General features: G+C 32.5%; 1 protein-coding gene across 3 annotated transcripts in view; it reads left to right on the top strand.

Annotated features, from left to right (window-relative positions):
- Positions 1 to 18,381, top strand: part of LOC113399192 (semaphorin-1A) — a 344,932-nt gene that overhangs the window by 27,974 nt on the left and 298,577 nt on the right. For all 3 annotated transcript variants that reach the window (XM_026638284.2, XM_064217670.1, XM_026638271.2), the window contains exon 2: positions 3,336 to 3,670. In XM_026638284.2, the coding sequence (XP_026494069.1) occupies positions 3,574 to 3,670 (97 nt within the window). In that variant the 5' untranslated portion in view covers positions 3,336 to 3,573. The remainder of the gene's footprint in view (positions 1 to 3,335; positions 3,671 to 18,381) is intronic.

Below are 18,381 nucleotides of genomic sequence, written 5' to 3'. Positions count from 1 at the left end.
TTATATTATTGCGAAATATTAATTCACCAAAACTGTGTAATGGCACCAGATTGACAGTGAAAAAGTTATTGCCAAATTTGATCGAAGCTACGATCTTAACTGGTAAATCTAAAGGTGAAGTTTGTTTGATACCGCGTATCCCTATGATTCAAACTGATATGCCATTCGAGTTCAAACGATTACAATATCCTGTTCGTTTATTATTTGCGATGTCCATCAACAAGGCACAAGGGCAAACACTTCTCGTTTGTGGTGTGAATTTGGAAGAATCATGTTTTTCACACGGCCAACTTGATGTTGCCTGTTCCAGAGTCGGTACCTCCAGCCGTTTGTTTATTCACACTCAAAATGGAAAAACCAAAAATATTGTTTATCCAAATGTTTTGAATTATTTTTTTAAATAGCTAGTAATTAAGTATATTTATTTAAATTAAATATATTTTTTTAAGAAGTTAATCGATGTTCTAACTCATTTTTGTATTATATCACTTATACGTAGCGAAGCACGTACCGGACCGCTAGTAATATATATATTTTAATGTTTACAGTTTTATATAACGATATTTTATATAACTTTTACTCTTTTGATATTTTTTATAACGTTAAGCTTTAAATTAATCAATATCATTACTTAAAAAGTTGCTTATAATGGCTCTTTGGGTCTTGATTGATGACATTTATGTTAAACTTAAGAATAAGTGATACAAGTCGGTCTAAATAATGAAGAAATCAATTGAGGTGTCGTGATTCTTCGAAGCTCAACACGAAAATTTTCAGTTTATATGGTAAAAATTTGAGGTAATGTTTATTGAAAAATGGGTGTTGTATCAAGTCATGCTTATCATTAAACTGTATGCAAGCATCTTAACTTAGAAATAAAATTTGAATTTTGTAGGATAAGAGAAAATGCTATATTTGCTTTTGCGATGCTAATGCTGCAAGTTAAATAATGAAATAGTAAAAACCTATTTTAAAAACAAACTTTTATATAGTGTTCGAAATCTCGTGTCTATAGTATTTTTTGAGGAGTTTCTTCGCTTGTAGCCAATCCTGGGTGTTATCAAGTCATGCTTACCATTAAAATGCTTTGTTATGGGAATTGAACCAACGTTTAAAATATCAACTCTGTCGGAAAAGTAAAATTAAACGGTTAGACTTCTTACAAAATTTAACCAACATTATTGCATTAAATAGAAACTAGTAAAAATAATTTAAGATATAATATAAAGTTACTTATTACTCATAAAATGTATGACATAGAACTGTCGTGTTATTCTGTAAGATCTCATTTCGTAACACATTCGGGAAATGTTGGAAATCGTCATAAGTTAATACGCTATTTGATACTTTAAGTATTATTTATAATTTTATTATGGTCAATGTAACAATCACTTAAAGTTCACGAGTTTCGAGTTTGTTTTTACAGAAGCTCTATTGTTGTTACTGTTTCAAGTGAGAATAAAATAAAAACAATTTATATTTGTACTGAGGCAAATACGTTGCATTTGAAAACTCAATAACAATTTGCAACCATCCAATTATATTCATTGTGCTGAGTGAAAGAACTGTAGTTACAGTTCTATGGAAATACAAGAAAAACTTAAGCAAGATAATATTATTCTTTTAAAATATATTACTTCTTGAAGAAATTTTATAATTTATTACATACACTGAGTTAAAGATGTATACATAAATCTTCTTAATCATTGAATTAAAATGGAAGATCGTTATATTCTTATCTATACTAATATTTTAAATGCGAAATTTCTGTTCTTTTACGGTTAAATCCCCTAACCAGAAAAAACCCGAATTTGATGAAATGTTGCATGAACGAGCATGAATTCCAAGGATTACGTAAGTTGACTTATACTACTTTTTTATGCCTCAAACACTTGACGACCACCGCTGACTACAACTTATATGCAATAAACAATCAAAACGTCATAAATAGTAAATTTACTTTCCTTAACTTTTTTTTTTAAACATTTAGGGTTGGAAATCGTAAGTTAGTTAGAGTTATTTTATTAAATTTCGGTTGGATGGATATTTTCTGAACTTCTTCATTGGTCTATTAATGTTCTAGTAAAAGTATTACGCGAAAGAACTGATTCCACTGGAAACTTAACACTTATACTGATCTGTAATTTTAGATTCGTACCCACGTAATTAATTTATATCACCTTCACACATATTATTCCTTATTCTTGATTGGATTATAACATATTTATATTTTCTCTAACAAAATCTATCTAAGAACGTCAATATTTACAGTGTTCTAGAAATGCGTTATTGTAAATTTCATTCGAATTAAATAAGAATGAGGTTAAAAACACATAAGTGTTTGTATTACTTAACGCCTAAAGGAAGTTAATTCTTCGTAATTTAGATGCACAGAGGGCTTCCCAGTCCAGCGCAATAACTGTTTATTTTATTGATTTTCACACGGCTCTAATACAATGCATATCCATGGTACACTAACTCAACACGATTTACTTCGATACAGTTCCATGTTATTCCAATGTTGTAACCAGGGAACGACATTATCGTATTAATAATAATGAAAATGCTACCAACGGACCCCTAGTGTTGAAAAAAAAAGTTTTTATTTCGATAAAGTTTCGCTCCTCTTTTGCGTGCCGCGGGAGTTAGAACTTTGTGTTAATAAATTATTATTTTTTACTCCGCTATAGGTTTCGTTGCGCATTTATTTAGTAACGATTGATTAATTTTATAATGTGCGTAATTAGAAAAAAAAAGTTTTATTTCGTACGTTTGTTTTTATGTTGCCATAGTAATTGAGTTTTTATTTCATTTCGTCACAATTAGAAACGAACTTTTCTAGAAAATTAATTTAAGGTATAATATGATTTATGGCAACTTATCTCGTTGCTTTATCATAACTTATCTGAAAATCTATTTTTAAGAGCTTCTGCGGCAGGAATTTTGTTTAGTCGTTATGTTAGATTTTAGTGATTTAATCTTCTATTACAGAAGTCTTAGATTGTTTTTTTTTATCGTATTGTATAAATTGGTATCTGTATACATATCATAAATCAAACGAAGACAATGTTTATTTTATTTTAGGGAGAGGAAAATAATGGAATCTTCCGTTACGCAGCGGCTATACATCCCTATTGTAACCATCAAAGTTGTAATCACAACCTTACGATTCGTTGAACAGCGTCACGCCCTTGAGATGTCGCTAACGAATTTTTAATATGCCTACCGAAAAGAATAAACAAAAGCCTAGCAGGCGGCCCCTCTAGAGTTTAATTGCTGGTTTAGCGTTCATTAGGATATGCAGGCAGTTTTTTAACACGATTATGACGTCGCAGGGTCGAGGATAGGCGAGGGTGCGTTGGGGTGAGGAGGGCTGCGTCACGTGCGAGGTCCGCACTCCGCAGCCCGACGCATGCGAGACCGCGGGGCGCCGGCAGCGCAGGCGCGCCCCCCAGCCCCCGGCCTCCCTCATCCGTCAGTCTGCCGCTGGCCACCGCGCGCCCCGCCCGTTATATTGCGCTGAGTCGCGCGCCGCGAGTGCTCTCCAAGTGATGACGACTTGTGAATAGTGCGATGCTCGTGCTGCGCTGTGCCCTGTTTGCGGCTCTGCTCGCCGCTGCCGCCGCTGCCTGGCAGGAGAACGTTCGCCCCAAGGTCTTCGCACAATTAGGTTAGTATGACAGTTAACATCATGCTGTCAGATGTTACTGAACGCTAACAAGCGACCTTATAACCCCCTGACAACAGTCGAGAGCTTACATTCGTAAAACCACTCCAAAGGTTCGTGTTTATTTTTGTTTTGTTTGATGACATTGACGCCACGCGGCTAAGCGGCTAAACTCATTCAGTAGTTGTTTATGTTGCTTATTTTCAGACATTGTTTTGTGTATTAAGAGTTGTTGATATTTATATTTTCCAATTAAGATAGAGACAAATTTTTAGTGATTCCAATATGAAAATTAACACAATGTCCACATGACATACATAACATATAGATACATTAAGTATACATAGTCGATATATTTAATACAAAATTTTGATTCAAAATCAGTCGTTTAAAACGTAATAATCAAATGTAATGTACCGTAAAAACCAAAAGCTGTAAGAACTAAAATCTTACTGCAACTTAAACTGAACCACGTGACCTAAGTCGAGCGACTTATCATATACAATCTTACAAAATAAGTAAGCTCAATAAATATATATAAATAGCTTTCTAAGTAATTTAGATAACATTACGAACGTATAAAAGTTATTATAGACGAAACTTCAAATAGAACCTACTGTTCATTGTTTAAAACAAACAGTAGTGTCCCCAGAATTACGCCTTGTGGTACTCCAATAACGAGTCAGAGTCATGCGATAGTTTATCCTAGAGGAATAAAGGCGGAGTGCACAACTATAGAGCCATTGTTTTATTGTGCAGTCTGCATTGCGGGGGACAGCCACGTGGCTCTCATTAGTGCAGCACAAAGCGAAGCAGTTTGTTCTGCGTTTTGCAATGTTACGCCCGGATTAGCGATGCGATGTTTAACCTACTGGATGAAACTTTGTCTAACTTATGCATGTATATTTGGTGGATTCATCTTTTGTTCCGTTAAGTCAAAATCAACTGTGAATTTGTAGAGCTTTTAGGGTAATAAATTACATTTCAACATGGTGGTTTTATTTATACTGTTTCGAAAAAATATTTATCAGCAAAAGTAAACTAATATTGATACGGGAGCATACAAATTACAATGAATCTAAAACGTTATCTTTCTAAAAAAAGAATCAATGATTTTTATTGATCGAATGATTTTTAAACATATCTCTGCAAACGAAACGAAATGACATCTAAATAACCTAATTATCTCGATGTTCATTAAAGAAGTACCAATTGGAATCACTGACGTTACTGGTCTAGACGTTATTGTCGGACGTATATCCGTCCATTGTATCCGGAGCTCGCATTGTTTATCGTTACTTTGAAATATCAACGGACTAATTTGATTATGTCGCGTATATCATGAATAATAAATGACATGACGTGGAAAAATGCACAACACAAATTCATTAAATACCTTGTCATACTAAAAGTACTGTATTTGTCGTACTTAATTGAACCTGTTAATTGATTTCAAATTAACACTGCTGACGATATCTTCATTAAAGCCCTAAGTGACAATTATGATACAGTGTAACTAAGTAAATTAATTGCAATTGAAAGTCAATAAGCTGAAATGAAGTAAGCAGAGATGACGAAGCGAGTTAATTACACCGCTATAGTTTCTGTTTGATGTTCGGACACTCGTAGTGCTCGAGTCAACACCTCTCTAGTAATGTGATCCACCAATTCAAACCAGAGGGTTCACACTGACCGCATAATGTGGTTTAATATACGCACGATCAAAGGTCTGTATGGAAATCGGAGATATAAAACTTTCTTTTATTACGTCGTTATTTTCATACATATTTTGCCTTAATATCAACATTTCGGAATACTTCGATAATGTTATTTTGAATATGTTTATCGATGTTTGCGTGATATTCGAAATTGATAAACGAGTCTTGTATGTATACTTTTATTCGAAATATCTTGTTATTTGATAAATTTTAAACGAGCATGTTGTATAAGCAATTGAGTTTATACAATTTTTTAATATCAGTTAAAGCATTTAATAAGATCTCGGGGTGAAACTAACGGTGTTCTATTTTACATAGAGATTTATTTTTGAGGGAATTTAGTATGATTGTTACATCCGTAAGGTTACGTCACCTACAATTTTTTATTTTTTTCTGACGAAGGATATCTCAAAAAGATTTCAATAAAATTGCCCTGGTTTTATCTTTTGTCCTCAATAACATACAGAATACTTTTTCAAAATCGAATTGAATATTATTGTAAAAGCGGTGGCTAATATATTTAAATATCTTACAGTTTATCATGTATACTTGCTTTGTTTTATCTTACAACGCTTGGTTTATTTATAAAGGATCGAATCACACGAAGAAATATTTATGTCTGCGGCAATCTGATACTAACCCTTATTTACAACTTAAGATATGTAGTTGAAACTGTCTCAACTATCTAGTGAACTAGTCTCAACGATAATAAGTACATAATAGTATTACTGCCACGGCTTAGAAGATAGCGGTTGCAATCTAACTAACCTAATTTGCGGGTAATGTTACTGCACTTTGCGTCCGTCGACAACTGATACAGTTATTATTCACAAAGTATACCACGAGGGAATTGGTTCAATTTGTGCAAATTGTATACAAAATGTAGAACTAAAATCGCTCAGCACATTCAGTACGGAGGATGCAATAATTTGTCTCAAAGTTCTGTAAAGGAAACAGAAGAGTTTCCAAACTATTTCGAATACCGATTCTAATGCACGAAGAAAGTGTATCGAACCATAATCGTGTGCTTTATCGTTATTGTGTAACCCACTTATTGTTCTGACTGGTCTCGTGTGGGTCGAGACACGTATTGGGCTTGAAGTGAATGCTAAACAGAATTTCTCCCGGTGGAGGATGACTCATTAAGGAGCAACGTGTAACTCGATGTGAATCGTAGATTTTGCTTTAGAAATTTTTGTATGTGCTACTAAATGTCAATACTAAGATAAAATTGAAATAAATGATTACTTTAAAATCGACTCTCGTTAGATATCTAAATACGAATGATTTTATAATATAAATAAAATATAAAACTCTCTCGAAGCAATGGAAGTTGAAGAATCATAGTATAATAGAATGGAACCCACAATACAAAATATGAACACGATTCTAAAACAAGTTTTATGGACTGTACTAGGTTTGAACAGGTGCCGCGGTCTAAGGTTCAATTTCAAACGTTTTATGGTGTTGCATTATATTTTCGACGCCCTCCTTTATGCTTTTACTACCAGGATTATAGAACGTTTAAAGTGGGTTCATAAAATAACCGTCCACTTACTACCTGAAGAAGAAATAAATTACTTAACAGGATTATACTTTTATATCCTGGAATGTTTTGTACGTGTCGCGTTTTGCCTTATGGGTATTTATTGGGTCATTCGTCAAGAACCGATACCCAAGGGTACTGTTATGTGGTTAGGGTGCATAATACTGCTGTGACGTGATGTTGTTTTGGATTGAGCTCTCCTGAACATTTTATTAACATTTCGTTATTATCCGTAGGGGAACGAGCTTAAGTCAAATTTAATTTAGTATTATATTATTATTAAAAATAAATAAATAGATTTGATGTCAAGTAAGATGTTATCACTGACATTCATTTTAATTTCACAATAACCATGATATAAGTTATCATAATAAATTGTCTTGTATGTTAACGGTAAAAGTACCGCGTTTCAGAATAAATTGCTCGACAAAATCGTATGAGTGACGATAACCGCTAATCGAAAAGGACCAAAGTTCAAACATTCGAAAATAAGAACGTTTTTGGGCGAGTAACAAAATAAAGTATATTCAATGGTAATGTATTATGGTAAAAAATCGTCTGTTCTGGGTTTTTTTGCGGTTATAATTTTAGATGTAAACCCTAAAGTAGTTGCAATAAGTCGAGTTCGATGCATTTGTTCTAAATGACGTGGTTAAAGAGCACGACACGCACGTGCGTGCGGTATTCATGTTTTGAGTGTGGTGAGGGGGGGGGGGGGTGAAGGAATGGCGCCGCCTTGCGGGAGAGGGACAACTTTATAGCGGTGATATATATTGTCTTCACTGAGTGTGGGATACAAGCCCTCTTTTTTTTATTTTGTCAAGCACACGCATTAACTTTCTTCAGAATGTATTCACAAATTGTAGAATAAAATCAAGCAAAAAATATATTAGGGAACATATATAATACTGGTACGTGAAATATATTTTATATTCGACAAATAAAATTTTTAACATATGCATGATGTTTGTACTTCAATGCATTTCCTTTGCGCCAGTTCACGAGAACTCTCATAACTTTCTCAAATGTGTTATAAAGATTGGTCGTAACTCGAGTACGCTGTAACGTTTTTGGACGATATTGCTTTTCATTTCAAAAGAGATCATAATGGTACCGATCGATTGGCAAACGAAGGTTTCTTTATTCAAATCTAACAAAAGGTGGAATAAAAATGAAATAATGGTGATAGATGACAGATTTCTTTATTCAACTCGTACTGCAAAGGACAACGCAAATATTGGTTCTGTAATGAAAATATTTGTTGAAATCCTCAACGGGCACTGCAAAGACTTTTTGTGAGATGACTGCGCGAGTGTGTCTAGCCCATTGTGATGCAGTTTTTAAATCCGGATTAAAAGGAAGCTCGTAATAAGCCCGATGCGGGGTTGTTACGTTGGGACATCGTTTGTAGCAACTTCGGTATAACATTTTGCTATTGTACTTACTTAAAAAAATATAGTTGATTTGCACAATTTGAAAGGGTAATCCTCATTTTTTAGAATCAATGTATGTATTATTCGTGAATAAAAAGTTAATTCGGAAAGATTTTTTTGCATAGTATAGAAATTGAAAATTGTTTTAAGAATATTAATAAATTATTACCAATAATGTATATGATCTCCCAAATCTAATTTGACATTTATTACTTAGTCTTTGCAGATTGTTTTACATTCCATGAACTTAACACTTCACGTACCAACATACTTAGTAGGACAAAACCCTTCTCATTTGAAAATGCACCGATGAATAGGAAAGAGTCAATGGGTCGTAAGAAATGGGCCAGTCAGCGTCGCGAGGTACTATACAAGTGAAATGCACTTTAAACCAGTCTACCAAGAACCTTCTCACTATACCGATTCTGCAATGCCAGGTGGCATGTGACGATGAGTCTTTGTGCTAAAGAGCTGTGGTTGTGCGATTCATTTTTATTGTTTGTATATTGCCACAAAATTTGGGTTTACCGTTTTGAATTTCCATATAATTCGCAATATATCAAAATGTAGTCAATAATATTCCACAATTCACTTTAAAATTTACTCAGATTACATTTGTTTGTGAATTATAAACATTTTAGTTGAATAATGTGGTTTTATTTTCTACTATAAAATGTTATTTTCACCTTAATTAATCATTTAATCTGTAATGATCAATTTTTTCTTCTGATTATGGCTCAGGTGAGAAAATTAACTAACAGCAGCTGTTTTTATGGAATGTTTATATTAGTCAAAAGCTACTTTACAAGAGTGTTTGAGTTTTGTGTGGTGTGGTGATTGGTTCTATTAATGAGGCAGGTGGTCGCACAAAATGTGCTTACAATGCCATCGCTGGGGTCGACTCTATCGCGTGCTCTTCAATTGAAAAGCATTTCTCTTTAAATTAATATTTATTTACGAACCGTTATTGCTATTATTGAATGAATAATTGTACGTTTGGTTCTTGATTTCAATGTGCAACTAAATTTAGTATTTTGTATGTAACTAATGTGTTATAGATTTAAATAAATTATATGTTTATGTTTATTTTATATTGTTTTTATTCCGTCATAGGCACTCCTAACCGAGTGGTTTTTAGTTACAACCAGTTTCAACATTTCATCCTCACTTTTTAGCTTTACATTGCTTTCTGTAGTTATGTTGCAATAATAATATTTTTTTTTTTTTTATTATTTAACTCTTACGTTTGTAGTGACTCATTCAATATAGTTTAATAAATTGAATTTATTGTGCATTTATATTGCAATTTTCATGACAATTAATTAGATTAATGTTTGTGTAAATGATTAATAATAAAATTTAAATATAACTTTTGATGTCAATTTCCGACTGTAAATTGATAAAAATTGCCGTTAATTAGTCAGATATTTTATCATATTAAAAAAGTGCTTAATTAAAATCATTTACATGTATACTACTATAGTCTTGTATTTTATAATTTGTAATTTAATGAGATATATTTTAGAGGATTGATAAACTTATAACGTAAGCTATTCTATCGAGGCATGTTTATGCGTTTCCCCACATCTGTCCAAACATGTGTTTGCCCTAAAACATTCGTTATTAGAAACTCTTCAGCATATTCCTATAACATTTTCGCTAACAACTTGGCTAATAAAATAACAGGAAACATTACACCAAGTGTAAAAGCTGAGTATGTTTAGTGCCCTAAAAATAAACACACAGTCCCTTTCTACTCTTGAACTTGACTTGGGTTCAATGAACTTAGCGTTCGATGATAAATAATGTTCTGTTGCTAACTGCAGTTTTAAACATAGCAATTGATTCATTTTGTGTTTTGGCGTTTCATTAATCGGATGCGAATATTTATTTGCTTCTTTCTGAAGTTGATCTGTTCTGAATGAGTCAGTAGACATGTTGCCTTGTCATTATGTTTAGACGACTGCCCAAAAAGGAGTGTAATTTTATAGACGTGTGTATGTGTGTAGTGTTCCTATATGTGTGTACCTTTGTGAGTTTCTTGATTTCATTACAACTTTCTGAACATAATTTAATGTAGGAAACATGTACACTTATATAATATTTCCTTTTTTGAAAAAAATAAATCAACTTTGAAGAATGAATCACATTTAAAATGTGTAAACAAATTGTATTCTTCAATTCATTAATTCGTTTTTTGTCAGGACAGTCGTGTTTTGTTGCCGAAATTTAATCGTTATTTTAAATATAAATTTACTATAACCGTTTATTTGTACTAAAGTATTATCAACATCAAAGCAATCTTTTGAAGAGCGGTTTGGATAATAAACTGCTACTTAGAATGTCATACATAATGACTGATACGCGCTCACCGAAAAAGATTTAGGCAATAAACTTGCCATTTGTAGCGTACGAAAACATTTTTATACGCTTATTAAGTAACATGTGGTATAATAAAACTGCGTTTACGGTAAATGAGGTTGTAATTCATCCTCGAAGTTGAGGCTGTCACTTCCAGATATCGAAGACTAGGGCGACATAACATATGAGCATACACTTCACTTAGTCTACCAATATAATACGTATATATATATGTATATAGTCAATCTTGTATTGATGTACAGATGACATTGGTTTTAAATATATATAATTTATTCTGTACATACTATGTTCAAATTACAAATAAGTGGGTCCAGATATGCTACTGAAATTCTGAAATTCTTAACCTAAAAAACCAAATAACTTTTAATTTCTCTCCAACACGGGGATTAAACACAGTTAATCGTGTTCTGCAGATTTATAAACTAGCCAATACCACTTCGAGACATATACCAAATCAAACTACGGTGCAAAAGTATCGATTCTTCTATATTTAGCTAGTCTACGGCTGCTGCTGGAATAATTGAACTGACTCTGCATTTGGAAAGACCAGCGACAATATTTTTAAATGAAACCAACTCTATTAATTGTACTACAGTTATAACGATTACCTTGCTTGATTTGTTGCCCGTGATATAATTATAGTTGTATTTATTGTTTAGTTTTCATATTATATCCTCGGCCCAAAGTTTGTCCTGGAATGGATGTCAATTGTTAGCCTTTTGTACCATGTTTTTTCTGTGTTCCTTGTTCCTTCTTGTTCTCGTGTTTTTGTGTACAATAAAGTATATTTGTACTGTATTGTAATGGTGATATTAATTACAGTAACTTGACATAACTAAAATATTTTACCCGCAGCCATGAAAAGGAGATGGCAATATTTTTAAGATAAATAAATAAATTTCTATTATTATTAATCGGATTGATTTTGGTGAAGTTATTTAAATATAATTTTATAAAGAAACTAAAATCAAATTTAAGATTCTTTGATAAATTAACAATCAATATAAATTACATAATGTTTTTTTTTTACATAATTTCCCTCCTTTTCCGGAACGCCTTTAATAATATGGTATCCCATTAGATATAAGAATTCTGATTTAATTAAATGAAATCTTACTCGCTTCTGACATTATCATTATAAAATTCATAAAGAAATATCGTATATATCTATATTCTGTATTCTAATCATTCATTGATTCTAATAATTTATAATTCGAACAAAAAAATACCGTCAAATTATTTTCATAAGTATAAATAATTCAGAAGTACCAACGAACCTCACTAACAAATTAGGACAATCTACGTGATTTAAATATCGAACATCTGAGTGACTTAGCAATTTGAATCAATGACAGCCGAATTCTTCTATAAAGCTATGACGACGTGTACAATATGATGACTTTGGAGCAGATTTAATGTAGATTAAAACGTATATTTTATTTGATCAAAATGTGTTTACACCTTTAAAAATTGTAACATGTTTTACTCCTCGACGATATGTTATCTATCTCGTTATAATTTTCTCGTTTCTCACATATGTATGTATGTTTGTATGGGGGTAAACTATGGACAGCAGTTGTTATGTATTCCATTATTACCCGCTTCTTTGGGTTTGGCTACTTTACCATTATAAACGTATATTTGTATTTGCCATAAAGCTGTCTTGTTTCTTTGGACCTTTTTCCATTTAAACTGGTCGATTTTGAATGAATCTATTATATTCTATTCCGATAAAAAACTGTTCGCTTATAAATATATATATATTTTATTAGCTACTACTGAGAGTAATAAATACATAGCGCATGGGCAATGTCTACTGTGAATCTCTTTAAAGAAAAACTTAATAACTTATTGTTAGTTCGATTCGGATTTAACGAAGACCTTAGGATCCATAGCTAGTCGGAAAACGAGGCTTTTGTGACAAAAATCATGATGAAACTATGATGAATATTAAAAACCACTGGGAATAAAACACGATATTATTGCATTAGTCATCGCGAAAGACGCAGCGTGACATCCCACAAACATTCACGTTATATATTTAAGCGATATAACTAATGAACCAGTTCTAAGGTTCATTGACGGGTATAACTTCGCGACTGGTTTCCTGTTACAAACTCGACTTACGCTTACTTACTTCCTTAGTGACATTGGATTAGTTCGGAGTTCTGATAAGTTTTCGATGTGATATCGCGGTGTGATATTAGCTACTTGATGGAATTAAATGGGCTGAGAGAATGTAAAGTTTTGTTATCCATTCAAACTATTATTCTTACATTATTTATGTATTTAGATAGAGTGTCGCTGTACAAAATAACTAAAACAAACGGTTCAACTTTATCGTCTTGGTGTGCGTGACAGCTACGCTTGACACTCGCCAATATAGTTTAATAGTGTGCGTGCACTTAGTGGGTAACCGTGGGCTACTTTTTGTTTCTCCGCGTTCTCAGCATTGACAGTCTATCTAGACATAATTAATCAAAGCTGATATTGTTCAGGATATTTTGTACATCTATTTTATTTGTATTCAGAGTTATGTCATTGTCATGTGTAGGTTTAGTATGTATTCAACATTTTCTGATTTGGTTGTAATTTATTTATAAAGATATAAATGTAATTTGTACCCTATATGACTCAGGAATAATGTAGCTTTCTACCAGTGAAAAACAGTTTAGTATTGGATTATTATTTTCAAGGATTACCCCCTAAATATATAACTTCTTTATACTATCAAGTACAGATTTTGATTTAGCTATTCCAAACAAAATTGTAATTGGTTTACAAAATAAACGAATATCTGGGTTTTTGTTTTTTCATGTGTTTTCATCAACTTTATATGGTCACATTTACAAATGTGGCATTTTATGACATGTCATACGTAATTGCTTTGGAACGGTTACGACCTCCCTGGGGTTCTTCGTAACTTCGCGGTTGCCACACGATTGCAGTCCGTATTGCTATGATGAATTTCACTAATATCATACTGTTTTATTGGCCCCAGATAAAGATAAATAACTAGGACGGGAAGCTATAGCGAGTAATTAGATTTTGGACGTAGAAACTACTTAATGCAATTTCGCAATTAATATTCATGGAATTAAGTGGTTATTATTTTTAATTTTTAGTCTATGTAGCTATATTAAATTGTATAGTGAACTCATTATCAGAAAGTATTGATTAAATAAATAATTATTCTTCTGAGTAAAAACAGGCTAAACTTAAAACATTTTGTCTAAATGTAATTGCGTATTATATTTTAAAAGTATTGCCAACATTTTAATTTCGACATTTGTTGAAACCACTTTAAAAAATAAACAATAATTTCATGGTATTCGAAAAAAAATGGGCACCAATTAATTTACAACCACTAATGTAGCACCCACTTAAGGCAAGTTAAAGTGAGCGAGCGAATCGAGGTCGTGTGCCTCAGCCATTAGGTTTTAAATTGCTTCAGAAGTTCGATATAAAAACCAATTCCCACATGAATGATCGTAGAGAGTGGGGTCAGAGTTGACGGTAAAAAACCTACGCGGCAGCTGTTTGGCACATGATGGGAGCGACGATGGAAAAACGTTTAATAAAACTAGGAGCTCGCTCGCTCATTTCTTTTGCTCTAATATTTTTTCTGATGACTGAACTAGGATTTTGCAGCGTTCTAGAAACTTCGACCTCGTTCGATGGCTGCTGATTTTTTCAGATTTACCTAGTGTTCAATCGATGCTTGTATGCTGAGGGCACCAATGCTATACTACAATGAGACGATAGCTAAAACTTATATTTTAAAAGGAATGTATTTAAGTAGTAGATAGACAATCCTCCAGGAAAGATAGATAGATAGGACTTGTGTGCGATAAAGTCTTTCTACGCTATTATATTTCTACAGGATTAATTACTAATATCCATCTTTAATGATAAAAATTAGTTTTAAAATTATATTTTACATTCAACAAATGTTTAGGAATAATGTTGTAGCTAACTTTGTTAGACTTATTTAAAGCTATTCAATAATTTTAATAAAGACATTATTCAAAGGAATGAAACTGTTACATTGTCTCAACTTTATCAGATCGAACTTCAAAAATATGGCCTAAATAAATTTAGAAGTTTCGCCAAAGTTCCGAGGGCAAGTTTTGAAACTCAAGAATGTGCTTTGACCGAAATCGATAATTACGTAGCCTCTAAGTCTTACCCTTTTTATGATAGCAGACTTTATAAAATATCATCGGATGAACTTTCTTGTGTTTCTGCGATATTTAAAATAATTTCTGAGACAATAAACATCCATAGATATCACAAAAATAACTTAGATATTGTCCAGTGTATTCTCACTAAATTGTTCGTAAACCTCGGTATACACGTTATAAATATATTTATACTACTGTTATCTAATTGTCGAAAAGAGTACTTTTAACTTTAACTATTTCTATTCTCATCGGAATCTACATTCTGAACTAGCAGTCACTTAAATAATCTTGATTTAGAACTACTTGCAAAAGTCTAATTGAATATAATATTTCTTGATTAGATAAAGAGAGCTCCGATTGCGTTAGATCCTTTCTTTAAGATAATTTCACTTTCCCATAGAAATAATATTTATTCGTCAGTATTTCCTCAAATGACTCGAGCAGTCTTAATTACTGGCATCCGTCCCGTGTGATTGGTCCCGCATTGTTTGTGTTCTCCGCTAACAGGACAATTGCACATGCACTTAGAACGAGCCTGGTTATTAATACCTACTGTAGTCTCATGGGTCATTGGCTTTGAGAATGCCCTATTATTGATCGACACTACACTAGTGTTAGAATCAAATTGATACTATTAATCTGATTTGGATAACCATATTCAAATATGGTTGTGGTGTTTTGTGGTGTATTAGTAAATGCATTTCTTATAAAATGATCTTCAAGAGTTGTTGATATTGTTTTGTAATTAAGTGCAATGTTCTGTCATAAAATTATATTAAGACTAATTTAAGCTATTTTATTTGAGATGATAGCATGTAAAAAGGTTTTTGAACTTAGTTAAAAAAATTCAAGTAATATAATTTTGTGTATTCATATTTTAATACAAAAAAGAGGCGGAGCATCGCCTCTATTAGTCATTGATTGTATTTTATGTAGCTATATACTACCTTATCTTCCTTAATAAGTCATGTTAATATCTATTTAAATTTTAATTTTTAACGAAAAAGATTTTTTTGCTCAAACTAACAAACAAACTCAATAATTTGATAACACTTTTAAGTATAAATCGTCAATGGTAAACATATTTTGCGTGGCTGCTACTACAATATCAACACACTCAATACGACCTGCCCAATATTCTAAAGATACCGTACTCACAAAGACTTTGATACGTTTTAGCGGAAAAACGCACTGTCAGCGTAAAAAAACACAATGGCCTGAGGGCCGACAATACGTCCCTACCAGTTGTGAACTGATCACTCCGCGGTCCTGAAATAACAAATGAATCGAGAAAATCCACCCCATCTATTGCACCAGTTTAATGTGATCCTCTCGTCCTCAGTAAAAGGCAATCGCAACCTCACCAAAATATATCCCATGTCAATTTATGATCTACATGTGCTGAACCTTTTTACCGATCCATTTTTATATATTCTTTGAATGTTATTCCAACAAATCTTCTTAAGGTGTGCAATTTACGTCAAATACTTTTAATTTCATAATATAAGCAATTAGGAATAAAGATCCGTACTTGTTGTTATTTAATAGTGTCAAAGATGTAAAGGATCAAACCCAAATGGTCTTACACTTTCACTTTTGATGCCGAGTCAAACGAATGGGTATTCAGAAAATTTAATTTCCGCAGACAGATCGAACAATTTCGTTCCAATGTGGTGTCTGCGAACCGTAATTGGGTCAACCCATCGGACAATGGACTTCAACAATGTTATTATTAGTAGATCTCTTATTCATTCGCTCGAAGGACTGATCAATCATCGTTTTTATGACAAGTTCTGTAAAAATAATTTGTGAAAAAATGAAACGCGATCGATACATCGTTGTCGAAAGAACTTTCTGTTACAACCGCTTTAAAATACGCAATTCGATAAATCTATGACTAAAAAAAATAAGGAAGCAAACATATATGTATATTATAAATAACTCAAATAGACTATTAAAAAATATTGTACATCAAACTTTTAAATGGCTCAAATAAAATTAGGAATTTCTCAGTCAACATTTTATCCCAGAAGGAAGATCTTGGTTGTCGAAGAAATCCAATCAATAGTTCAATTTACGCAAATCGTTTGGAACGTTCCCACTAAGAGATCTCCGTTAATCTAACCAATAGATTATATTGGCGGGCTAATAAAGGCTGACAGAGACCTTTCGCACCAGTCTCAATTACTGCCGTAGTGATGAGTGACGCAAAGGTAAGGTTAGGATGCCAATCTATTTTGAGACTGGTGAATGCGAAGTGTGTTCCTGTAAATTACATTTCAATGATTTTCTTCTTTAAGAAGGACAAGAGAACATTTTTCATGTTATAAATATTTAATTGATCAGTAAACAAATGCTGGCGAAACGCTAAGTATTTCTCAGTTTCATACCAATAACTCCATACAATGCGAAAAGTTAGTCATACAAAGGAGTTATTGTGAATCGAGTAAACAGAGGGCTGGTTGGGCGCCCTGCACGCCCGGGTGCGTACCCCCTCGTTGATACACGTGATCCGAGTTCGGACGAGCGCACAATATATCGTTAATAATTAACTTTTTAAATTAGTATTATTACAACAGTTAAATGTTGTAATTTTAGCGACTCTATATAGTAATAATTGAGGTTGTTTATTGTTGAAATAATACATTTTGTTTTTTCATTTAAACTATAAATGTTGTATTGATTATTTTAATTTGTGCACAATGTATTGCTAATAGAACAGTTGATAAATATAAGATACAAAATATTAGTTTTTCAAAAAGTTTAATGTTATTATGCAACGTATGTTTTCAAAGCGTTCTTTGTTCGCCATTTTTACAAATATCCAATATTGTCTGTCGGTTTTGCTTTTTAAATTTTTGTATTCCCTCAAAATACACAATATAAGCGGATCTCAGGATTTTGTATAAGAAAATGAGAGGTTTATCGTCTTAAGCCGTTAAGAGATCCCCCGGAATGTATCTTAATCTGTCAATGCTATCTTTAATACGTTTATTTACTTAATATACATTTTCGGCATTACTTTATATAATCACTTAAGAGACACTTTATTACATAGACTTACGTGAAAATCATCTAATGAATATTTCTTTGTTTGTTTCTAGCGAAATTATTTGTGTAAGTATTTAGTAAATAGGGCGTATCGGTACATAATTGTTAGCGTTATATTTGCTGTTTATTGCAAATGAGATCACTTGGCAAATTGAACCTGGATACAAAAGAGTTCCTTCACGAAATCTTTTACCGAGCGTTCTGTCAAGTCGTGGACAATGCGGCGGGATGCCTACAAGCCCCTTCAATTGTTCGCGTTCTGACGTGTTTGAAGTCCGGTAACAAATGGTGGCGATCACGGATTGAAAGAATAAAGAAATAAAATAAATAGAAAGTTTATTTATTAAAGTTATTATTATTAGAACTACTTTATTCTATTTTAACATAAAATTGATGCATT

The sequence above is a fragment of the Vanessa tameamea genome, chromosome 18 (genome assembly GCF_037043105.1).
Source record: "Vanessa tameamea isolate UH-Manoa-2023 chromosome 18, ilVanTame1 primary haplotype, whole genome shotgun sequence".
In the NCBI taxonomy this organism is placed as follows: domain Eukaryota; kingdom Metazoa; phylum Arthropoda; class Insecta; order Lepidoptera; family Nymphalidae; genus Vanessa; species Vanessa tameamea.
Note: the sequence above shows the minus strand (reverse complement) of the source record. Positions and strands in the feature narration are given on the sequence as shown.